The sequence below is a fragment of the Leptonychotes weddellii genome, chromosome 4 (genome assembly GCF_054177405.1).
Source record: "Leptonychotes weddellii isolate Sample4059 chromosome 4, ASM5417740v2, whole genome shotgun sequence".
Lineage (NCBI taxonomy): Eukaryota > Metazoa > Chordata > Mammalia > Carnivora > Phocidae > Leptonychotes > Leptonychotes weddellii.
In genome coordinates this window covers 152375859-152402113 of record NC_138372.1, presented here as the reverse complement: position 1 = coordinate 152402113, position 26255 = coordinate 152375859, and the positions used below count along the sequence as shown (strand labels likewise).

The following is a 26255-nucleotide window of genomic DNA, read 5'->3' as shown; positions in this document are numbered from 1 at the left end:
GAAGCCCAGGGGTATCTGACTTCAGGCAAGGCTGTATTCAGGAAATCCCCTATTGTTATCTTCTTTCCTCACTCCCCTTTTTTCTTTTTCCCTCAGCTCTGCTCCCTCTGTTGGCTTTATTCTCTAGCAAATTCTCTCCATATGTTGGCAAAGATAGCCACTGACAGCAAGTCTAGGCTCATATTGTCCCTTGGGACATGATCTAAGAAAGAAAGAGAACTTCTCTCTTAGAAACCATGGCAATTCTAGCAAATTTTAGCAATTCTAACGAATTCTAGTGAACACGCAGCATTAATTTAACCAATATTTATTTATTTTTTAATTTATTCATTTGAGAGAGAAAGAGAGCACACGTGTGCATTCATGAATGGTGTGAGGGGACAGAAGGAGAGACTCTTCAGGCAGACTCCCTGCTGAGTGCAGAGCCCAATAAGGGACTTGATTCAAGACTCAATCTCATCACCCATGAGATCATAAGCTGAGCCAAAACCAAGAGTCAGATGCTAAACTGACTGAGCCACCCAGGCACCCCTAACCAATATACATTTAGTGCCTACTTTGAGTTAGGCTCCAGCTAGGTGCTTGGAAACATCCACGAAACCCTGCTGTTATGGATCTTACATTATGGGAGGAGGTGGAAGGGAATCAGAAAATGAAAAATAAACATAATCAAGAACATTATATGGTACTTTAGAAGTAAAAGGTACCACAGGGATTTTTTTTTTTTAATTGTTAAAAGGCCCATTGGGTGAGGAGAACCAGCTCCCAAAAGTCAAGAGAGATTCTTTTACCAGAAATGAGCAGGGATACAATGTAGGCAAAAATAAGGTATTCATAATATTAGTCCTGTAAATGGGAGTGTTTTGCAACTGTGCATATCATCCCTTAGTGTTTTCTATGTGCTACTTTGGGGTGGACAGAGAAAGAAAGAGTAAGACTGGCTCCTCTATAGGGTAGAACATCATGAAATGGCATGACCCTGCATGATGTGCTTCTGCCTCATGCTTCACACGTAACAATATCAAGTTTCTTGGAGTTCCCTAAATGCATCTTTTGGTTCTCAGATCCCTGTCTTAGCCTATGCTGTTCCCTGTGCCTTGAATGCCCTTCTCCCTTCTCCTCACCATCTTGGCTTTTTTTGTTACTGTTGTTCAAGGACCCCAGCTAAGTTAGGTGCCCCTCCTGTGGGCTCTCAAAGAACCTGTGCTTGTCCCTCTGGCAGGGAAATCATCTTATCTTTCTCTTTCTAGCTCCTAGTGGTCTATCCAGTTCATGGTACAGACATAGATAATCTGTATGAGGGAGAGGATGAATCTGTTTAATGGCTGCTCTCAAAGACTACTCAGTCCCCTGTGATACTCTACTGAGTAAAGACCAAAGAATGAAGGTCATCACAGCCTTGAGTATTGTGAAGTTATGCCAGTGTTTGCACTGCTTGCCTTTATGTCATCAGATATGATGACCTTTCTCTGATCCTCATCCTCTCACCTGCCTTGTGGGTCTCCCTACACAAGAATCAGCAGACATGGGCTTGGGGACACATAAGGTCTGTTTGAAGAATTATTGGGCAGCAGTTGAGGGGGTGGTTAAGAGCATGGTCTTTATGTATATTGGTATCCCAGCTCTGCAGCTTAGTGGCTATAGGACCTTCAGCTGAGTATAGTCACTCTTAATCAGGTATAGATATAGTATCTTCAGAGAACTGTTGAAAGTAAGGTTATCCATGTCAAACTCTCCAATGCTTAACTCAGTGTCTGTTCAATAAATATTTGCTATCATGATCATTGCTATGAGGAGGAGAAAGCATTCTCAGCCAGCCAAAGAACTATAGGACCCATATTGCATGATCTTAGTGGTTTCAGTTTGCAAAGGGCATGTGTATGTTTTATGTCAATTGATCCTCAGTCACCCTACAAAATAGTGTCATTTTCATCCCCATTGCAGAGATGAGAAAGCTAAGACCTCACGTATGTTTTCCTGAGCATTTATCTAAACCTTTTAGCTTTTGCCGTTCTACCTCTCTCCCTATTTGCTCCAGATAATCCAACTTTGGAATGAGGAGGAGATGGAGATACGAGGGTTGGGCTATGGGACACTGGCTGTTTGTCTGGCACTCATCAGTCTGTTGCTCTTGACCAGCCAAGAGTGGGGTAGAGCCAGGAACATCTACCTGGTGCATGACACAGGCCTTTACCTGAGAGCAGGTTTGGAGCTAGCCCAGGGTACAAATGGCTCTTTCACGGGGAAACTGTAAGTGACCTCTGTTTCTAGCAGAAAAGAGCCCTGTGTTCCAGCCTCTTCTCTGGGAAGAATGGCGGTCCCCAACCACTTACAGCGGCACTGAGACTTCCCAGTAGGGTAGGGCCCAAAGCCACATCCCTCGAACCCCCCTGCCAGGCTTACCCAGAAATTTCCCCTTGTGCCTTACAGCATACAGTCGCCCATCTTGAGAAGCTGTGACAGGACTTCTGTTACAATTCTCTGAGCAGAAGGTAGGGAACACCTGAACTAGAGACCAAAGCCCAGACTGGGCCTGAAGGTCAGAAATGCATGTCTAGACCTAAGTCTTCCCCCTCCTTTTCCTGTGTGGCTTTAGTCAGCTCCCTCTCTCTGGGCCTCACTTCTCTATGTGGAACACGACGACGAATCCTGTGCCAGACTCTGAAATCTCCAAGATTCCTTCCAGCTTGGAGCACGCTGCGTGACGGCCACCCAGAGATAGGAACTGGTAGGAACTGGTAGGAACTTCTTCCTTATAAGGAAGAAGGGTCTTCGAAGATGTGGTCATCACAGGAACCCGTTATCCAGGATTATTTCAGCGGGCCCTACATCACATCCCAAGTGTGCTTCCGAGAGAGAGGCAGAGTGAGAGTACACACACAGAAGAGAAGAAGAGGAGGTGAAACGAGGATCCGCAGACCAGAGTGGCATGGCCGCCAGCAAGCGAATGCAGGCAGCCAGCAGAAGCAGCAAGGTGCAAGAACGGATTCTCCCCTTCAGCTTCCAGGGGGAGTGTGACCCTGCCCACACCTTGATTTCAGCCCAGGGAAACTGCTGTTGGACTTCTGGCTTCCAGAAGTATGTGGAATACATTTCTATTTTTTTAAGTCCCCGTGTTTGCCCCCCACTTCTAGGTATCAGTTTGTCACCGCAACTGTAGGAAACAAATACACAGCCCTCTGTGTCCAGGGCCCCTCGTCCGTTCTTGCTGCCCGTCTGCCCATCAAGCCTTGCAGTCTCTCTTGGTTGCCTGTTCAAAAGAAGAACGAGACACTTGTCTTTCTTGAAACCTGCGGGAAGGCAAAGTACTCATTTAGCGTCAAGTTCTGTGTTCCTTTCAACTTGGCATCTGCGGTCCCCACCAACACAATACAGCCTCCACCCTCTGCTATTTTCAGTTTCTCGTCGTCCTGGGAGTCGGTTTCCAGCCAAGTCTCTTACATCAGGAAAAACAGTCAGTTAATGACCTTGAGATCATCCGTATGTGAGTAAAGAAGAGAACATTCATTTAGTAGCACTAAGTGTATTCATTCAATAAATATTTGAGCATTACATGCAAGCATAGGGACAGTGACAGCAGGGAAGCTGACAGGACAGATACTGATTCTTATGCCACATTGTGGTGGATCACACTTGATAAAGCTTTTATGTCTATGCTCAAGCTTATATTGCAGCAAAGTACTAATTTTCCAGGCCCGTTAGCAGAGCATCAGACCCGTGTTTCTGCTGGGCAAACTTTCTCATTGCCTGTTGCCTGGCTTGAGCTTCTGCAGAGGGTCCTGAGAAAGCATCTTTGGCACTGAGGACCATTGTTGGGGACAAAGCAGTACAGAGCTTGGGTCATTACTGGTCCCTCGTATTTCTCTAAATTCCACCAGGATGTGCCCCCTGTGCTCCCCTTACCCCAGTCAGCTCAGAGCTTTGGGATTTGAGAAGAAAGTTGAAGAACTAAAAGCACTATGGGGAAGAAGGAAGAATATTTGAATCCTCCTTTGTTTAGTTCTGTTCTTTCCGTTACTTCTCTATATCCCAAGTGACCTCAAGAGAAAAAAATAGCACTCCTACTACCATGATTTCCTGTGCCTCCAACCCAGCGGAGTGGGGACTCAGCTTCCTGCACTGAAATGGTGCCCCTGACCCTTGGTGGCTCTGGTTGAAAAACCCAATCATCTCTGAGGTCTGCCTTTTTTTCACCCCCCACTTCTAGGTATCAGTTCAGAATTCTGCTTCTTACGACTTCTTCCCCTCCACCCACACCCGAGGCACCAGCCCCTCCTGCTTTGACTACCGTGGCCATGTGCTGACTCCTCCCACTGCTCCTTACCTCCCCACCTCCACACCCTCAGTCCGTTCACACAGGGACCAGAGGGATTCTTTTAATACATAAGATCACACCCACGTCATCCCTTGCTTAAAATTTCCCATGTTCAGAATAAAATCCAAAGTCCTCACCAAGGCCTAGCAGGCCCTGTATGATCTGGCACCTGCCTTCTTTCAAACCTCCTTTCTTATCATTCTCTTGTCTCCTCCGCCCTCGTGACACTAGCCTTCCTGCCATTCCGCTCATTACTTTGACATTTCTGGATGTTCCGGGGTCACCTGTGGAAGGAGGCCTTGCCTCACCACCCAAACTACAAAATGCCATCCTTCTGGGAGGGGTCCCTGTCTGCCGCTGCATACCAGTTCGTTTGTAAATTATCCATCTCTGGCACTAATTGGTAAGCTCCATGAAGACAGAAAAGACGACTCCTCTCCACAGTATCTTCAGAGAACCATCCAAGGAAGACAGTGAATCAGATTTTGTTCATCCCATCTTCGGTGTGCATGCAGATCATGATCTTTTCTCAGTACCCAGAATAGTGTCGGGCATACAGTGGTGCTCAATACGTGCTTGATGAAGGAAAGAGTCAAAGGTCAGCATATGATCAATGCAGAGGACTTTAAGCTTCTTCCAACTCTAAGAATCTATGAGTCTGTGAAGGCCAAGCAGCCTGGATTAGCTAAATACCATTTATAAGCAGGTTGGAGTATCAGGATACTTAGTTGGTGCGCCTCTTCTGAGACTGAATTGATTTTTCTCTTCTGGACTCCTCCCTATGAGGACCGCTGAGTGCAGAGCAAGGTGCCCAAGGCCCTCTCTGGAGAAAAGGCAGGGAATGCAAAGGCCATCACAGCGTGCCTCTGGTCTCTGTCTGCAGTAGTGGTCTCCCTCTTCATCCACGTGGTTGCTGGACTTTCAAAAAAATCTTTCCTTTATCCAGTGGTCTTGGTCTGACTACCTGTTACTCCTGAAGTCCTAGGTTAAATGTTCTTTACTCAGTGACAGTTTCCTGGTACCCAGACTAGGTTAGGTCATGCAGTTCTGTGATCTGTGTTTGCCCTTTCTTAGCACACATCACATGCCTGTCAACATTTATCATTAGCTGCCTGCCTTGCCATTCTGAAGGCACCAAGATTGACCCTGTCTTTCCTATTCATCATCATACTCCAGGGGAATAACAAAGTGACAGGGACACAGTAGGTGCTCAATAAGTGTTTGTAGAATTAACAATTGGATTTTTATGCTAAACAACAAAAAGTGACAACATAAATTGCAAAAAAAAGAAAAAATGTGATTGATGATTCACTACTTATCACTTCCCCAACACCAGCATCAAAAGCATCACCACCCTTATTTGGACACTATTTTGTGGTCAGCAGTAGATGGTGGGATAGGAGATTAATGGGACATTTGCTGCTGGGAATGATCTAATTGAGCAGATTTTTCAGAAGCATGGACCTGGGTGGCTCTGTAGGAACCATCCAAGGAAGACAGTGAATCAGATTTTGTTCATCCCATCTTCGGTGTGCATGCAGATCATGATCTTTTCTAGAAGTTGTTTTTTCAGGAAGTTCTATACAATTTCCCCATAATCTCTCTTCTTGTAGTCTGAGCCCTTCATTTTCCTCCCAAGGAAGATAAAGCACAACTGAAGATATAGTAGGAAGAATTAGGAAAGGCTCTCCTGTTTTGAATATTATTCAACTTCTCAATTTTCCTTTCTACAAAATGGAAATAATATTTATTTTCTCAGGATTTGGATAACAATAGTTTGAATAGCTGAGTATTTAGCATGTGAAATGTTTGATAAGCACAATTGTTTGCCCCACATAGTCTAAAATGCACAGATTTTACAACTAATAGAATTTTGTAACTTGCATTTTCAGAGCTAAAGTTATTAACCCACCCAAGTAGGGAATAACATTCTAATAGGGCTTATGGATCCACACTTTGACCAGTCAGGTACATTAATGGAAAGGCTGAGGCTAGAGGTTCTCAGGGGGCCACCAGACAGAGAAGCTGAGCCATGCACACCGGAACAAAATCCTCATCTTGACTTACTAGCACCGTACTCTAGAGACAGACCAGCCAACTTACCATGACCCAGCTCCCGTGTGTCTTCCCAGAGCCTCAGCAGCACCAGCTCCCAAATGGCACAGCTTATGAAACCATAGCTCAATTAAGGGGGAACAGAAAGGAGGATGGGTGATCTATATTTTGGTGTTGAGAGGGATTTAGATCATCTGAACTTCAGGGAGCTTTTTATGTAGTAGTTGTAAGTTGAGAGCATGTATGAAGAGCTGGATGTCTTATTTGAAAGTGGATTATCCACATAAAGGATACCAAATCCCATTCTTTATTTCCTGAATGAAAGTTCAGGACCAAGGTTTGACGGTGAGGAGAGCATTTGAAGGCAGGGCTGTCCTGGCCTGGAACTCAGGTTTACCACTCCTTAGCTCTCTACCTTTGAGATGCCATTGCCCAGAAATTAGGAAAGGGAATCTAAAGCCATCGGTTGATTTTTTAAAAGTATGTTAAATTTCAATCAAAAGGTCAATTGCTGCTATAACAAATGATCACATACTTAGAGGCATAAAGCCACTCCAATTTACTGTGTTATAGTTGTAGAGGTCAGAAGTCCAAAATGGGTCTTATGGAAAATCAAGATGTTGGCAGAGATGCTTCCTGATGGGAGAGTAGGAGAGAGAATCCATGTCCTTGTCTTTTCCAGCTTCTAGAAGCCTGACTTCCTTGGCCTGTGGCCAGCTCACTCTGACCTCTGCTTCCATTGTCCCATCTCTCTCTGTGGCTCTCCGGCCTCTTTCCCTTATAGATCCCTGCATGATTAGATTAGACCCACCTGGATAATGCCAGGTAATCTCCCATCTTAAGACCCTTCACATAATTACACCTTCGAAGTCCCTTTTGTCATGTAAGGTAACATGTTCACAGGTGTCAGAGAAGAGGACATGGGCATCTTTGGAGGGGAGGATGTCATTCTGTCTATCACAGGAGACAACCAGAACTGCTTGGAGGCTCTGTATCTTCTTTCCTTCCTTTCTCATGGCCACCACAACCTGCCCGGTGTTGTCAGCTATGGCCACCTAGGATTCCTTTTCCCTGCCTCTTCCTCTTCCAGATGTAGCTTTTGCTGAAGCTTCAGACCACCACAGCTCACTGCACTCACTTCCTTGCCAGGCCCTGGTCCCAAGCCAAGTCTGTATTGGTGTAGTTCTTATCAGTGCTGCCTGTCAAATATTTCTCTCCCCCTTCCCCCACTGGATGCACAATTCATATGTGAACGCTGTGTGGGCGGGAAGGTTCATGTGATTAGTTCTGGCCAATGATTTGTAAATGACCTCTAGGCTATGATGCCATGAGACCTTTTAACACCTTCTCTTTTCCCTTCGGTACAGTAATCAGCAATGTTCAAGGTTGATGTGTACAGGACACAGGAAATAAACCTTATTGTAGCCACCCCCATATCTGGGGATCATTTGTTACTGTAACATGTTATGTAACTTATCCCAGCTGGTGCATTTAGCAAGGGTTAATGGGAGGTAAAAGAGAAGAGCAAACAGCACGGATCGCTCCTACCTGATTCTTTCTATTTGCCTGTCTCTATTCACAGGCCACATACACTTCCCTATATCTCTGATGAAAATGTCCGTTAACCCCATCTCCTGGCTGGTGGGTGTCTGTTCTGAGGAAGTAAAAAATTTACTTTCTGAAGTATATGTGATAATGTACCCAAAGATATATCATTGATCACACATAGTTGACTCTACATCAGTTGAAATGAGAAAGCTCTACAAGTATGGTGATGGGGTTGGGGAGAGAACAGGGTGGTGCTACAGCATTTAACCACAATCATGCTCTTTATTTCTTGTGCTAAGCCCTCGCAATGGAAGTCTACTTCTTTCAGGGCAAGCACCGAGTGGGAGAGAATTTGGGAATTTGATGGAAACTATAGTAGGAAGGGAATCATGCAGATATCCTGGGGCAAAGGAAGCCCTGCCAGGCTGGCTGGGGGCCCAGGGTGTCTGCACACCACAGGTACTCACTCCCAGAGCCACCTTGTTTGGCAGTCATTAGATGCCCTCCCTCAGCCTGCTCCCCTCACCCACAGCGCTGCTGCAGCCCTTGCCTGAGGCCAGAGATTGGGATCAAGGTTTAGCTCCCACCAGCTGGAAATGGAAGTCTAGCGCAGCACTAGTGGGGGCAGCAGGCAAATGCCTGCAGGTGACAACGGGAACTTTTACATGCATGTTTCACAGAAACGTTATTGTAACTTGGCTTAGGCATTGGTGAGTTTCTCTATAACCACAGCTACCACATCCCGGTCTTCCGCTAGGCTGTCTGTGCATGAGTTCCTATGGGCCAGCCTCAGGACCTATTGCCCGCCAAAGTGCATTGTTTCTATGGAAACCTGCAATCTGGGTCCAAAATACCCAGGTTAAAATTCTCTTCTTCTATTTGACTCTGTGTGTTTTCAGTGGAGGATGGCCAAAATTAGATAAAAAGAGGGTTTCTTTTCTAAATGTGTGCATTTGCCTTATCCAGATGATCAATTCTTGTCTGTAAGAATAATTGAGGACCCCTTCTCCTAAAGCGTCTGTTTAGAAGGAAACTACTGTTCCGGCAGGATTAGCCAAAAACGAAGATGGAAATCCTCTCCAGCTATTGTTCATTTGCTTTTTCTTTTATTTCTTGAAACCCTGCAGGGCGAGCCCTGCTGAGACTGACGGACAAAAAGCTTGAGCGGATGGGGATTGCACAGGAGAACCTCCGGCAGCATATCTTACAACAGGTGCTCCAGCTGAAGGTGCGCGAAGAAGTCAGAAACCTACAGTTACTCACACAAGGTATCCTGCTGCTGCCTAGTGGGTGGATGGAAGGGGAGGATGGGAAGAAAGAAACCCTTACCATCATGACAAAGGGGAGCCAGGGAGAAACTATTACTGTGTTTTTGCGGAATTTCTTTTATTTAAAAAAAAAGGCATATAGATTTAGAGGCCACTTCCCCCCTAAAACTTCTCTTTTTCAGAGGTCACTGGGGGAAGGATGCACAAATAAGGGATGAGCAGACGGAATTATCTGATGACCTAATTTCAAGGACATTGCATAGAGTTGTATAGGTTGTGCACTGCACAACCCCAGAGATGTGGATACAATTGCACCCCTAGACTTGTACAGTGTGGCCCAAGCTCTCTTAGTCTGACTACCAAGTCTGAGGGGGCCTCGGAATTTGCATGACTCCATAGTTCATACGATCATGATACAAGTGGGATTTTTGTTGTGTTTCATTTTACTTTGCCTTTCACTGACTAGTGGGAAAAAAACATTTTAAAGGTATGTGTCTGTATATATATGCATATGAACACATACACTCTTGGGAGATTTTTGAGAATGCTATTTAGCATCCTGAAAATAGAATCATTTTTTAAAAATAGACTGTAAAGAATTTAAGCTCGGAAATTATGCCCATATAACTCTAAACAAGAATCATTAATAAATTTGATATGTTAGACCTATGACAGGAAATGACCGAAAAAAACTGGAATTTGAAGAAAACTTTAAGTTGCACTATATGTAACTCATGTGTCTACATAAGATTTGGTTGCTATCAACCTCCACTGGCTATAATCCTTTATTTATTTTATTTTAATGTCCATTACACACCGTTTTAAGTGAAAGGATGATAAAATATGTATTTTTGAGAGCCTGGGGTATTTTTCAATCTATAGAATATTGTAACTGCATGTATACTGATATTGGAGAAATCTGGGTCAGCCAAGTTTCATGTTATTGCATTTAGATTATAACCCAGTAATAGACCATTTGCCTAGAGAAAGTGATGTACTGCCTAAAGATGACTGCTCTAGAAGGATGAATACAGACTTTGAGTGATATGAAAATAGTGTGTTTATTTGATATGCATTATTTGCATTTGTCTCCAGAGGCTTCCAGTGGTAAATTTATAGGTACAAGTACACTGAGTGATTTAAATTTGAATCTGACATACTGATATACTTTTTAGTTTCTTTGAAGAAGTAAATAGAGATTCAAAGATTTATTATAAGAAAGTTCATCCTAGTGCTATTTATAAAACTGAAAAATTATGAACAACCTAAAGGTTCAGCAATATGGAAAGAAACAATTTTGTTTACATTCGTAATGTACAATATAATGCAGTCATTAAATCTTCAAGGAATATATGACAACATGGGGAAGTACTCAAGAAATAAATAGGAAGTGGAGGTGGGGGGGAAAGACCATGTAAAAATTTTTATTTATAGTATGAATCAAATTTCTTAAAAAGAACATATTTTTATATGTACACAGAAAAAGGGATGCCAATGAATGTGCCAGTGTTTTGATAATAGTTCTCTCTAGGTGGCGGGATTGTGGGCAATTTTAATTGTTTTCTTTGTATTTTTTTATATTTTCCAAATTTTCTCATATAAATCTGTATTATGGTTATAATCAGAAAATACATGCACATTTTTTAAGCTTCAATCACGTGTATCATTCTGCAGGTTCTGGTTAGTGTCTTGAGGTTTTCTGTGCTCCTTTGTTTTCCTATGATGATATATAGAAAATGAGACCTAAACTCATCTCGTGTGCCTTAGACTCTTTTTTTTCTCTCTGCTACTGTCAGCCTGCAGTGTGTTTGCTTTGCAAAATCATTTTCTACAGCTTTCATTGCCCTAGATGCATAATATATAAGATTTTTCCTGAGATAGTACTCAAGTCTATTAAGCTAAATATATGTTTGTGTTCTGGGAAGGTAATGCTAAGTTCAGCCTTTTCAATTCAGTTGTCACTTTCTTTAGCTTTGAAAAGCTGTGCATTTTGTATTCTTTCATTCCACTCCCTTTAGAAGAGATCACGTTCACTAGCTCTTGGATATTCTGTCTGCACTCATATTACCTTTTTTATTGCTTGTTCTTTATATGTTAATGTTCAAACTCATTTCATGCCAGGCAGACTTTAGAAAATCTATAGCCTTATTGAAGTGACAGTTTCTTTTTTTAAAAAAAGTGAAACAAAAAAAATTGACAAGTTGTTTTTATGACTGATAATAGAAGTTCTAAAGACAGCTGGGGTAGGCTTAAAATATTTTGGGTCTGGGTTTGCTATAATAAAAATTGGAATGCTATTCTACCCAAGTAATGGACTGGCATAACATATATATCATATGGAAATTCACCATGGGGGTGATATGTGATTCAGTATTGAATATTTGATTCTTCATCTCTGCAAATATTAATCAGTAGAAAAATTTGCTGAATAAGTCTAAACAAAGATTTTAGAATGCCACTTAGCTTCTGGAAATCCCTGAACATGTTTCTAAAGGAAATAATAGCTAAGCCTACTTTTCCAACTTTCCGATGGCTGTTTTAAAACTGGCCTTAAGCTATTGATTCTGTACCAGTCATTTTCCCACTGTTGGCCAGGAGCCCCATGACAGTAATAGGACTAAGATGGTCTCAAAAGGACTGGGAAAGCTCCTGCTGACTACTGTGGGTCATCTGAACACAGGGAATATGGAGTTTCTACCCTGCTTTTTCTTATCTCCTCCTTCTGGATGCTGACCCAGAGACAAAAACTATGAGATATTTTAAAAATGTGCATGGTGGATTCATAGTAAATACATCAGTTTATAGGCACTAACAATGAATCATGACAAAAAATTTTTAAAACAGCTCATCATCTAAAGCCAGAACTGTCCTTCAGCTAAAATGCTGGCCTCTGATTTCCCTTCTCTTGTTCACAATGGCCCTGTAACTACCTGACATTTGCAAGAAACAGAAGCCATGTTTGGCCCTGCCTTGGAGACCATTGAGGTGGTTTCTTCCTCCATACAGTCTTTTGGTCTTCTGTGTCCTGTCCATGAGGTAGCCAGGATGTCAGTCTGGTGGACTTGCTAGTTTGCTCATTCCTGCAGAAAACTCACCCATGTGACAGCACCTGCAGTTGTCTTGGGGAATGCAGTACAGAACTGGAAACATCATCATTCTCTCCTGCCTGATTCATGAGAGATGGGAGAAAGGTTCCTTACGTAACACACAGCGGTGGTGCAAAATATCAAATTAATTCATAACCAAGCATATGAGGGGCATCTTTAGCTTTTTTAATAATGGACGGTGTTTGTAGGAAGAAAAAGACCCCAGGGATACTGAAAGCTGACTGTTTCTCATATGGCTAATGAGTTTTAAATTTGTACTATATACAAATCACTGCACAGTTATCTCGTATCAAGTCCTGACAGTTACCCTACCATGATCAGTGCTTTAGTTAGCCCCAACTTAATACAGGGAAATAGAGGATGAAGAATTTGAGTAACAGACCCAATGTCAGACAGCTAGTAAAGAGCACAGTACAGGTCTGTCTGCCTCAACAGCAAACTTCTATCCATCACCTTTCAGTACCTCCGATACGTCGGATGGGGGTAATAATTCCTATTTCGTGGTAGTGCTGTGATGGTTAAATGAAATTTTATGTGGAAACCATAGAGCATAGTGTGTGGCATATTCTATGAAAAGGGGTTGGCAGACTTTTTTCTTTTTTTCTGGAAAGGACCACATGTATGTATTTTAGTCTTTAAGGGCCATGCAGTATCTGTAGCAACTACTACATCACGTAAAAGCAACAACAGATCATCTTAAATGAGTTGAGTATAGCAGGGTGCCAATGAAACTTTATTTACAGACATAGCTGGTGGGCCATAGTTGGTGGACGCCTGCATTACTAGGGCAAAAATGTAAACTTTTAACATCATTATCAAGATTATTTTTTTATTCTTAGTATCTTCACTTTTGAGTTGTAAATGCTTCCCTCATTTCAGGAACATATATATATGTCCTTTTCAATGTCTTCCTTGTATGGATCGTGTAAAAATGTAATCACAACTGTGAGGGTGGGGTTACTTTGGGCAGTAGAAACCAGTATCCACACTGGAGGATAAAGCAGATGAAGGTAGCAAATGCCACATCTCCAAATGCCTTTTTAATGAGTGCCTACAAAGTGAAAAAAAAAAAAAAGACCACGATTGTTTACCAGGGCCACTTAGAGCTCATTAAACATTAGTGTTTCCCGAAAGACTTCTTCCACATTGTCCAAATATATGTGGCAAAATTTAGTTAAGAATTGCATGACCAGAGGACTTTCCTAGAGCTTCATCTTTTGGAATGACACAAATTAGAAATACTACTTTCTAATCCAAGAAGACTTTTCAGAACCATGTGTACAGATTGGGTATTTTAGTCCAGTCACCCCCACAGTGATACTTCAGCAACTGAAGTAGGCCATCTGATCTGAAATAGGCCATCTGGTCCACCACATTGCTTAAAGAAGGAAGTCTTTGTAGAACATAGCAATAGACTCTTTGAGAAAATTTTTCCAATCTCATTTTACAGTTTTGGGCTCCAAGACCCAAAGAGGATTAGAGAATAGTTCATGGTTACATAGCTGGTTAGTAGCATAACTGAAACTAGATCCCTGTTCTCCTAATTCTCAAACCAGTGTTCTTTTTTCCTTATTGTTTTAAATTAAGGTTTAATTTATATACAGTAAAATGCACCATTTTTAGTGCACAGCTCTGCAGCTTTTGACAAATGCATATAATTGTGTAACTGCCACCACAGTCAAGAGATTAAATAAAAGTTCCGTAACTCCAAAAAATATTCTCCATGGTGCCCCTTTGTTGTCAACCCCTCTCATTACCCCCAGCCTCTGGCAACCACTGCTGTGTTTTCTGTCCCTTTAGTTTCGTCTTTTCCAGAATGTCGTAAGTGGAATCAGAGAGTCTGACTTCTTTCACTTACTGTGATTCACTGAGACTTAACAGAGCTGTGGTGTCTATCACCAGTTCATTCATTTTAATTGCCTCGTATTCCACTGGATGGATATCTCACAGTTGGATATACCACATTCTCCAGTTGAGGGACATCTGGGTTGTTTCCAGTCTTGTAAATACTAATAAAACTATTATAAGCATTCATGTACTGGTTTTCGTATAAACATGAGTTTTCATTTCATTGGCTACGTATCTAGAAATTGCTGGGTCGTATCATAATTGTATGATTATTTTCTTAAGAAATTGCCAGGCCAGTATTCTTAAGATAATAAAAGAAGAAAAACAGTGTTAGAGGCTGGCTTTCATACATACAAAAATATTACAAGCTTTCTGAAAACCATTCTATCTTTGTAGAAGTCTTACCTAGCGGTTCCTTGAGTTACCACCATCTTAAGAGGCCTCTGTTTTCCTGAGAGTTTCATAAATTGTCTCAAAATAAATCAAGGTTAAATATGTTTATGATTCACTTGTTCATTTAAAATTTTCTTAGCATCTTAGTTGTCATTAAGAAATACTTTCTTTGCCAGGGTGCCTGGGGGGCTCAGTCGGTTAAGCGTCTGCCTTCGGCTCAGGTCGTGATCTCGGGGTCCTGGGATCGAGCCCTGCATTGGGCTCCCTGCTCAGCAGGAAGCCTGCTTCTCCCTCTCCCGCCTGAAGCTCCCCCTGCTTATGCTCGCTCTCTCTCTCTTTCTCTCTCTCTTTGTCAAGTAAATAAATAAATAAAATCTTTTTTTCTTTAAGATTTTATTTATTTATTTGACAGAGAGAGACAGCAAGAGAGGGAACACAAGCAGGGGGAGAGGGAGAGGGAGAAGCAGGCTTCCCACGGAGCAGGGAGCCCGATGCGGGGCTCGATCCCAGGACCCCAGGATCATGACCTGAGCTGAAGGCAGATGCTTAACGACTGAGCCCCCCATGCACCCCTAAATAAAATCTTTAAAAAATAAAGGAAAGAAATGCTTTCTTTGTCTTTCTTCTGAGGCAGATAATTATAGTAATATTTCCAGCTCCTGGAAAAGAAAACTTGAGCCAATCCCCAGATTCCCTTTTATGCATATGTGAGGTATGTCTGATGGCCCCCTTCTTGTATCTTCCAAATTACACTCTTTGAATTTCCCAGCTCCTCTGTGTCTTTTATTTACTTGTGCCACTGGAGTTACAGATCTGGTGTTCACATGTGTGTTCTCTCCATACTCAGCTCTTCTGCCTTATCATTGGCTAACATTGAGCTTTACCTCCCTGGTGCTCATCTGTTTGCATGAGCGTGATGATGACCCTCTTGGTTCTCCTCCTCTTTTTCCAATGGCTCCTTCTCTAGTTGACAGCAAGCCCCCTTCTTCTATCACTTTCTGAATGTCGATGCCACCTGGGGAATGGGTCCTCTTAGCTCTTCTCATTGTGAATGCTCTCTGGAGAATCTCATCCACTGCCATTGTTTTAACCATCCCCTCCTTCATAGTGACTCCCAAATACATCTTAGACTACTATGAAGCTTCAGATCTTTACTTTAATCTCCCTAAAGGGCATGAACTCTGAATATTCTACTGATATCTCAAATTAAAAATGTTCTAAATCAACCCCATTGTCTTTTTCACCATCTCCCCAGCCTATTCTTCCCCCTTTGTTTCTTCTCAAGGTTAGTGCCATTACTCATTCCATCACCTAATGTAGAAGGCTCATCTGACCTATGATTACTCCTTCTCCCTTACCACCCATATGTAATCAGTGAACATATCTTCTGAATTCTGCTTGTAAAATGGGTTTCCAGTCTTTTCCTGCCTCATGACCATGCTAGCCACTGTGTTAAACCATTCCTCTTAAGCTCCTTCCCAGGCCGTAAGAATGACGTACTAGTTGTTTGATCTCTAGTCTCTACCCTGTCCCATTCATCCACCTTTAATTAACTTCCTACTTCTATTGCCAGACTTAATTTAAATATATTTCTGATGACATTATATCCCTCCTTAAAACATTTGATGGCTCCCAGCTGCCTACAGAATAAAATCCAAACTTTTTACCATTCCAAAGAAAGCCATTCTGGGCATTTCACAGATGTATTAACTTTGGGCAAGTTACTTGTCAGAGATTAAGATTCCTCAGTTGTAAAAATGGGAATAAGACCTATTTCACGGAGTTGTTATGAATATGGTATAATAAAACTCATGAGAGGACCTAGTCTTGATGAGGTATCACCTCTTCTGAGAAGCCTTACCTCATCTCTCAGGCAGAACCAATCATTCTCTCTTCTTCATTGGTAAGCATGTTGTTCACACTAATAATGTATTCATTACATAATATCTATTTAGTATCCATTTATTCTTCCATCCACTGGGCACCAGGGTCTGTGGTGTTAGGGATAGAAAGGAACACTCAATCTAGCAATGAGGATAGAATGTGTATGCCCTTACAGAAATACATAGATGTATAGTAATGCCAAAGAACTGGAACTTAGCCTCACCTGGGAATAGGTGGGATAAAGGAAGATTTGCCAAAGGTGTAATACATGAACTAGATCTTGAATGATATAAATTTTGACAGATGGCTAAGGGCTGGCATGAGGCAGAAGGAAGCGCCTGTACAAAGGCGTGGAGGCAAGAGGTCTGTCCATCTCCCCTGTGGAATACGGACAACCTCATTGTCTTCTGATTTTCCTTTGCTTTCCTACCTCCTAGCATAGTACTTAGCAGAGAGTGGATCTTCCATTTATTTTTACTGATTTAAAATTAATTGTTCTCCTTTTCTCTTATTGACTAACTATTCTCAATCTTCTCAAAGCAATAAATTCAATATCAATTTTTATGGATTCATAATAAAAAAAAGAGTAGCAACAGTGCCATTTTGCATCATCCATGAGCAAAACTGTGCAGAATCTCTTTTATTCTGTTGTGATCTTTTTGTATTATTTTGACTAGTAAAGGTGATGGTGATGGCTCTTAAACAAATACACCTTTCACAAGCGCTCTTAAATATATAAGCCACTCCTTCATTGAGTTGTTTTTCCTACTATTTTCAATTTTAAACTATCTGAGAGATACTATCAACAACTATAAACTGAGCCTTTTCTCCTAAGACCCCGTGAATTGCCTACTGGCTCATGGTAGATGAGGATCAGGAATCTTATAGGAGTTTGTGGAGATGATTCTTCTGTAATTGGGGACTTGGATTACCACTTTCTCATCCAGTGTTATTTGATTAGGAGCTGCCAACCACATGTCACCTCTAAGTTGCGTCCAAGATAGCATTTCCTCAATCTGTTACCTTCTTGAGCTTTTCCCCAACATGTTTCATAATCTCCATACTCTGTTATACAAATGGTGTGGCCAGGAATAGTTCTAATTTTATCAAGTATTTGAGCCTTCCGAGAAATTCTCTTTGGTATAGTTTTATATTTAAAGGCCTAAACATAGACTTCTGGGGGGCATTATCGAGCTCACACATCAGTATGTCGGTAGGGGTTCACATTGTGCCATGTGCACCCTAGTTAGACCCACTCCAATTTCATTTTCATTATGGGAGTCCATTATGGCTGGGTCATTCAAGAAGGTATTTGCAGTGAGGCTTCAAATGGACCCTTCTTATCTGCTGCATTCTTCATGGTAGAAAAATATCTATTCCAACTGCCCCGATGGTCCCTCTAACCAGCATAAGGGAGAAGTAACCACACATCATTCTTTTAATTTGGACATGTTCTTTCAGGAGTTAACCTTGTCCTTACTTCTGCAAAACTCCGTGTTTTTATGGCATTTTTCCATGCTGAAAAGTAACTGTTAAGGATGCCAAATGTTTTGTGTCTGTCTCTGCAGAAATCACCAACCTCAGAATTCTTTACTGTTGACCTCTTTGCATTTCAGTGTTCTAGGTGGAATTAAAAATGTATTTGATATCTTTTGTTTGGACAATTCAAGATGGCCATGTGATTACATTCTTATTTTACCTTGTGGTTTGACTGTGGATTTGAAGGACCTTGAATGACTGATATTGTACTGACATTTGTTTTCCACAACTGACACTGGGTTCCTTTCTTCAGGGTAAGGCTAGACCCTGCAATTTTGGTTCGAATCTCTCATGGGCCTCATTTAGAAAAGCAGTTGTAATAGGGCAATGGCATGTGGACCTGATGAGAGAAAATGAAAGCCATTTTCAGGGATGCACTGAGCTGCTTTGGCTTTTCTAAGAAGAAACAGAGAAATATACTATCTGTATACTTTAGAATTTCAGTCCCTAATATTATATATTGCCTACTTTCTCTGTGGCCTTTTTCTCTGGGGCAACCAATTCTCAATGCCTGGAGTAAAATTTCACAAAGGGTAGATATTCAAGATTCTCGTTGCATCCATGTGTCTACCTGCCAATTCCAGAAGGCATCACATACGTAGTCTACACTGTGATTGCTCCAACCTTGTGCCCCAGCCAGGAGACAAAACTCTCCTTCTCTGAAATAACACTTTTGTTATAGTATCCCTTTTTTAATCGCTTTATATAGTAGCAATTACACAGCTGCTCATTCAGTAATTCATCCAGAAAACATTTACTGAGATCCTGTCATGTACCCAGCACTCGATGCTGTGTGTCAGGAATACAGGGATGAACATAATAATCCTTGATGTCGAAGTCAAGTGAAAGATACATAACAGAGGTAATCATAGAATTCAAGGATCATGTAGGAAGTGCATCTAAACCAGAAAGAATATGTCAGGAAAGGTTCCAAGAGGCAGTAACCTCTAAACTGAGCCAGATATTTAGTTAAGGTATGTTAATTTTTGATTTAGTCATCAAGCAAATATAAAATTGCCAAGATGATCAGAGCCTCAGAGAAATATACCATGCTGTAAAACTTTTATTTACTAAGAAATCTGTATTTACTGAGTGCCTGACCTTTACTGGGTGTTGGTGAAATTCAGTAAGAGAGACATGGTCCTCAAATACACGGATTTCACATTACCATGGGGAAGACACTTCCACACAAATAATCTTTGTAACGCAGTGAATGATCTGAAAGGAGATGTTAATGATGCTTTGGGAGTGAGTAAGCAACAGGACTTCCCTGACTCTGAGTGATCAGGAAAATCTCCCTCAGGAGCTGTAGCAGAGGAGTAGGTGGGGCTTAGGTGCTATGGAAAGAAAATGTCCCAGTTGGAGAGAACAGCCTGTTCTGTGGCCAACATTGAAGAAGGAGCTTGGTGCATCCCGGGAACACGTGGAAGGCCAGAGGAATGCTCATTTGGTTAGAAGGTGGAGAGAGGGAGCAGGAGGGGAGACAGTGGTGGGAAGTAAGATGGGAAAGGGTAAGGGAGTGTGAAGTGAAACCTTCTGTGTTTGCTCTCCTAAGGAATTTAGAGACAGTGGGGGACCACTAAAGGGTTTGAACCAGAGACCCTCCTGATCAGCTTTGTATAACAAAAGAAGAGCAGATACACTGAAGAAGGACAAGACAAGAGGCCAGGCTCCAGTGAGGAATCTCTTGCATTAATCTGTGCAGGAGATGAGGACAGCCTAAAGGAGGGTGGTGGCCAGTGAGAGTGGAGAGAAGTCAACTCAAGAGACGAGGCAATGAGGCAACCCATGATGAAAGAGTGAGCAACAGTGAAGAAGAGGATTGTAAAGGATCATCTTTCACATCTCTGTACCACATTCTCCTCCCCCAGATCCATGCTCTCGGCCCCAGAATTTTCTTTTTTTTTTTTTTTAAAGATTTTATTTATTTATTCGACAGAGAGAGTGAGAGAGTACAAGCAGGGAGGAGTAGTAGAGCGAGAGAGAGAAGCAGGCCTCCCGCTGAGCAGGGAGCCCGATGCGGGGCTCGATCCCAGGACCCTGAGATCATGACCTGAGCCGAAGGCAGACGCTTAACCATCTGAGCCACCCAGGCGCCCCTCGGCCCCAGAATTTTCTTCATGCTTCTTCACAGCTCTAGATTCCTGGACCTGTGGAATTAGGCTTTCCAGCCCAGGCATTTGTATTTTCCACAGTTTCACCCCGACATGATGCTTATACAGATGAAAGTGTGAGTGGTACTGCCCAACACTCTACAGACCCCACATGCACAGTGTACCAGGCACTCTGCCCCTTCACAGCCTGAGTAGGGCTCACTTGGGGTGAATGAGAATATCTCATATTAAAGACCAAATTGGAGTGGAGCCCGTCCTATACTCTCACCTTACCTTGCAGGTGATGCCCTCAGGTCCAAGAAAGAGGCCCACCCCCTCCCCGCCCCGTAGTTCCCAGGTGACTGCCACTGAAATCCTATCTCCCCAGTTTCCCCAGGCAGAATGAAATAGGTTCTCTTGGGCAGTCCCCTAGGATAATAAAGAAGGTACTTCGCACCAAGACTCCACCATTTCCTGTGCCAGGCAGGGGAAAGGCGAGGCTGTCATGGTAAAACCTCCTCTAAAGATAGAAGGGGGAAGAAGAGAAAGGGAAGTGGTTGCTTCAGCTCTACAAGGAGCAGTTTAGGATTCATATTTGAAACCATCAAGGTTTTATAAAGTTCGGCAGCTGTTTCAAAATCATTAATATCTTAACATCAGCATTAGATGCTGCATTTATTTTCATACAAAGGCACAAGTTACCAAATCTTCAATTTATTACGAAAGGGAAGTCTGGAGCTAAGATTGATTGTGCACCTATTTGCACATTTGGCATTTTGAATTCTATATTTAGCCCCCACAATAATTTTGCAAGATGGATAACATGAGCCCCATTCTATAGATGAAGAAACTTGGCCCAGAGAGCTGAACTGCTCATTCAGGGTCATAGCAGAAAAGTGGGACTATTAGTCAGGGTTCTCCAGAGACACAAAACCATTAGGGGATAGGTACTTAATGTTTAATTATAATATATATATGAGAGAGAGAGAGACTTACTGTGAGGAATTGGCTTTCACAATTATGGAGACTGAGAAGTCCCAGGATCTGTTGTCAGCGAGCTGAAGACACAGGGGAACCAGTGGCGGTCTAGTTTGAAAACCAGCAGTCCAAAAACCCAAGAAGAGCCAGTGTTTCAGTTCAAGTCCTAAGGCAGGGAAAAACCAATGCCTTCGCTCGAAACAGGCAGAAAGGATCCCCTTTAATTTGAAGGAGGGTCAGCCTTTTTGTTCTTTTCAGGCCTTCAACTGATTGTATAAGGCCCACCCATATTGGAGAGAAGAATCTGCTTTTACTCTGCCTACCCACTCAAATGTTAATCTCATCCAAAAACACCATCACAGACACACTCAAAATAATGTTTGACCAAATATATGGGTACCCCGTGGACTGGTCAAGTTGATACATAAAACTATCATGGTGGGCAAGTAACTAGTTATCTCCAAAACCAGTGCTCTTTCCTGGTGACCTACTTGCCTGCTGTTAAGTCTCTCTTCTTTCAAAGATACATTTTCTTCTTTTATATAAAAAACTCTGACGCTAATGTACTTTGTTTAATTCAATTAGCCAACATATAGTACATCATTAGTTTCAGAGGTAGAGTTCAGTGATTCATCAGTTGCATATCACACCCAATGCCCATCACATCACGTGCCCTCCTTAATGCCCATCCCCCCAATTACCCCAGCCCCCCTCTCCCCTCAGTTTGTTTCCTAGAATTAAGAGTTTCTTATGGTTTGTCTCCCTCTCTGATTTCTTCCCATTCCATTTTCCCTCCCTTCCCCTATGATCCTCTGTACTGTTCCTTATATTCCTCACATGAGTGAAACCATATAATTGTCTTTCTCTGATTGACTTGTTTCATTCAGCATTATACCCTCCAGTTCCATCCATGTTGAGGTAAATGATAAGACACCAATGTAGTTTTAAAAAATTAATGCTTACAATATTGTATGGTGACTAACATAAAATTAAATTAAATTTAAAAAAAATTAATGCTTGAAGGGCTGCCTGGGTAGCTCAGTCAGTTGAAAGTCCAACTCTTTTTTTTTTTTTAAGATTTTATTTATTTACTTATTTATTTGACAGAGAGAGACACGGAGAGAGAGGGAACACAAGCAGGGGGAGTGGGAGAGGGAGAAGCAGGCTTCCCGCGGAGCAGGGAGCCCAATACGGGGTTCGATCCCAGGACCCTGGGATCATGACCTGAGCTGAAGGCAGATGCTTAACTTCTGAGCCACCCAGGTGCCCCAAAAGTCCAACTCTTGATTTCGGCTCAGGTCATGATCTCAGGGTTGTGAGATGGAGCCCTACATCAGGGTCCCTGCTGGACGTGGAGCCTGCTTAAGATTCTCTCTTCCTCTTCCTCTACCACTCTCCCCTTCCACCACTTGCATGTGTTCTTTCTCTTTCTCTCTAAAAAAAAATTAACGCTTGAGACTATTTACATAAAAGATTTCTTTTAATATCTTGCTTCTCACACGTGGTTTTCACTCTCCATCCTCCATTTTCCATTATTCTGGGCTGCTAGGAGTGGTAGGTGTGTGGTTTTGCTAAGCCCCTCCTGCATACCCGAGATATTGAGACACTAAGAAATTTCTCTCCCAACTTGACGACATAATGAAGCAGAGATGCCCCCAAATACCCTGAGTAGTCTGAATCTCATTCGATCAATGACATGAAATTTTGCTAGTTGCCATTTTAATTTATTTAATTGAAACTGATTCGACATAAATGAATGCACAGAAAATTATTAACGGTGACCTGAAAGGTTTCAAGTGTCTGCTATGTAAGAGGTAATGTGGCTTTGACGTATATATCTGAAGGTTCACTCTTTCCACATTATATCAGAGAAACAACACAGGTATTTAGCACTGAAAACTATTAAACTGAACATTGATGAAGGTAGTATATGGGGATTCTGAAAATATATGAGAAGTATTTGAGTATATGTTTTGGTTCATCCCATTTCTATCACATTGGTTGGTTGTGATGGTTCATGTTTACTGTAAACTATATGTATGTGGATATTTATCCAAGTATCAGGAAATTTGAATTTTCTTTTGTCATTTGATCATGCCATGGAAAGGAGGAAGAGATGAAAGAGTAACAGAACAAATTTCATTGACCTAGATTTGTATTTACTTAAAAAAAAAAAAATTGATCCTCTCCTGAGACTTGAATATTTGTTTTGTTATACAAAGAGTTTTACTATAATAATACTTTTGGTCTAGCAGGATTTGACATGTATTCGAGCATAAATAAATGGTCTCTATATCCTTTCTATTTCTAAAAGTTTAAACGTGCTTTATCTTCCAGATTCTCTCTCTCTACTTCCCTCTTTTTTTCTCCCCAGTGTACTTCTCCACTAAAGACTGCTCAGCCTGCAGAAGAACTATTCGAAATTTATTAATTAAGGACCAGTTTCTGCTTCTTTGTCAGGGATAATCATTTGTTTTAGAGCTGATTTTCTGCTTTAATTAAATGAAAATGTCACTCAGTCAAATGAATTCATTTATATTTATTTATCCAGTTCTCCAGGCTTGAATTTCTTAGTAGGGACTTGGGCTCATCACATTTGTTCACACAGTGAACTGAAAAATGTCTCTTTCAGCAGTTTAAAAGGCTCACGAATGTTTACTCCTCCAAGTAAAAGCACTGTATAAACAAAGCCGTGATTAACAAATGTGCGAATGGTTGTTTTCTTGTGCAGACATTATCTAGGCGCATGTAGGGGTACATATTTGAGGATATGTGTATGCTAGAGCAGGGTAGTGAGGACTACCCAGCACCCCAGTCCCTTCAGACTTTAAGAAAGTATCAAAGGCCATCCTTGAACCATCTGTGTGACTTTGTTTGCCTTTTCAAAATGATAATTGGGGGTGCAAGGTTTAAATGCTACCTAATCTTTCCCTTCCTATTTTTTAAAGCATTACTTATTGACTGTGGTCTACATATCTAACATTGTAATAGCATGTTAAAATGGAATAATAATACGTATTCACCCATTCAATAACTTTTGAGTACCTACTGTGTGCCAGGCTGGGTATTGGGACTCCATGCTAAACAGCGTAATCCTTGAAACTGACAAATGGGCTAGCTGCCAAAGTCTTTGTGGCACGAGCAAATTGTGTTCCACTTCGAGAAGGCTGACACACTGGCGCTCAGGCTTTCTACCCCACTTTTCCAGAACACATACTGAAAGGTGTAAATGTTACCTTGAATTCTTTTCAGGAAAAAACAAGGGCAGTTAAAGCAATTCTCTACCTTATTGGAAGAGTGGAAATGGGCGCCGATGCCCACCTAGCACGAGGAGGCTTTGATTTAGACTTTCTGGTGATCGCACAGCCACAGATACCAACTCCTTAATCACCCACCATGTGGCAGAATCCCTATGGGTATGAAGAGCATCTCTGAGGTACTGTGCCCAAACACCGGGTCCTGGGTACTGTGCTCAGGTGGTTAAGTGTTCGACTCTTGGTTTCGGCTCAGGTCATGATCTCAGGGGCATGAGATTGAGCCCCGCATGGGGCTCCGCACTCAGTGGGGAGTCTACTTGAGATTCTCTCTCTCTCTCCCTCTGCCCCTCCCTCTGCTCTCACGTACTCTCTGTCTCTCTCTCTCTCAAATAATAAATAAATAAATCTTTTAAAAAATGAAATAAACTGTATAAAAAACCGGGCCCCTCATATACACATTGCTCTTGTCTCTCTTGTGATACAAGCAGGTTTTTAACTCCATCTGTTTTGTGGTGATGATGGGTTGTCTATGTTTGTTGCCTTAAATAATCTGGAGGCAAAACTGAGTTCAAAGGGCTTGGAAGTTGAGATTCCAACAGCTTAAAGAGTTACTCCATAAAACAGGCACAATTTTAATCTTTAAATAAGTCATCCTTTCATTTTCTCCTCTGTGTCATAATAAGAGCTAAAATTATAATGGCTTAGCAGTTTCTGTGGGGAGAAGCAGTTGTACTGGGACTCGGTCTCCTGGGTTGACCTGGCACTGGGTTAGGAAATGCCAGTACTTGAGTTTCTTTATCCTTAAAATAGCTCCCGGTAGCTTCTAAGTGCTGTGACAGTAAAGATAATTGAAATAAATATTACTTAGATTCCAGGGAACCTATCCTATTCAAGCCCTGGGCTTAGAAAGACCGGGTTGAAAAAGAGTTGACTTCTTTGTCCCTTGATAGGGAAGTTGAGCATGTTGACTGTGGCCAAAACCCCACTGCCCAGGTAATGGGTATCTTCAGAGATAGGATGGCAGCGCCTTCCAGACCCTCGAAGGGCAGCTTATGGACTATTTGGATAAACATTTATTGGACATTTATTATATGCTAGCTACTAGACTAGACTCCAGACAGCCTCTGCCCTCAAGGAGCCTTCAGTCCAATGATTATTCCAAAAATTTAGACTTTTACCCAAATCTTATCAGAATCGGTTCTGAGACCCAGGGTACTTGGTCCCACATGAGGCCAGGGAGCAAGAACAACAGTAATCACTGTCACTTAGCATATGCTGATTACATATCAGCAGTGTCCTAAACCCTCTGTTTGAACTGCCATTTTATCCTTATAACAGCCTGTGAGACCAGAGCTGTTAATGTCCCTATTAGATCAAAAAACTGATGCACAGAGACTTGAAGTGACTTTTGAACTGGATCACCCAGTCTGAGAAGTGATGGAGTGAGGATTTGAGCCCCGGTGTCCTCCAAAGCACATGGTCCTAGACACCAACTTAAATTGTTCAGTTAGCACATCCTTTTCTAGAGTTCTACCCAGGAAATGAGGGGTGTGCATGCGTGTGTGTGTGTGTGTGTGTCCCACAAAATTATGTTAAAGGCAGTGAAAGAAAAATATAAAATACAAGGAGATGCTCTAATTTAGACTGTGGGATAACAGTGACATTTAATGGTAACAAGAAGAAATGAGGGTTCCCAGGTGAAAGAAGAGGAAGAGCAAGCAGGCAGGTGGAAAAGTATGCGCTAAGCTCTGAGGCACAAAAGAGTATAGCATTATCCAAGAACTAAACAAAGACTACGGTGGGACCCCAGAGCTCCAGAGAGTCCTGCGGCCTGGATACAGCAAGGGACAGATCCATAGAGCCTCAAATTCACATGAAGCGTTTGGAATTAGGGTCTCAAGAAGCGCGGTGAGAGGCCATTAGAGGATTTTAAGCAGAGAAGTGAGGAGATCATCTTTATGTTTTTTAAA

At 42.0% G+C, this 26255-nt stretch overlaps 1 protein-coding gene across 10 annotated transcripts in view; it reads left to right on the top strand.

The window, feature by feature from the left end:
- SAMD12 (sterile alpha motif domain containing 12) overlaps positions 1-26255 on the top strand; it is a 385968-nt gene that overhangs the window by 207704 nt on the left and 152009 nt on the right. For 8 of the 10 annotated variants that reach the window (XR_014144350.1, XM_081816432.1, XM_081816429.1 and 5 more), the window contains exon 4: positions 9046-9186. Coding sequence is in view for 9 of the 10 variants with exons in the window: in XM_081816432.1 (XP_081672558.1) it covers positions 9046-9186 (141 nt within the window). In the remaining variant the exon portion in view is untranslated. Of the gene's footprint in view, positions 1-9045; positions 9187-9368; positions 14437-24280; positions 24316-26255 lie in introns of those variants that run through there. The other 2 variants (XM_081816433.1, XM_081816431.1) reach the window with 2 other exon arrangements.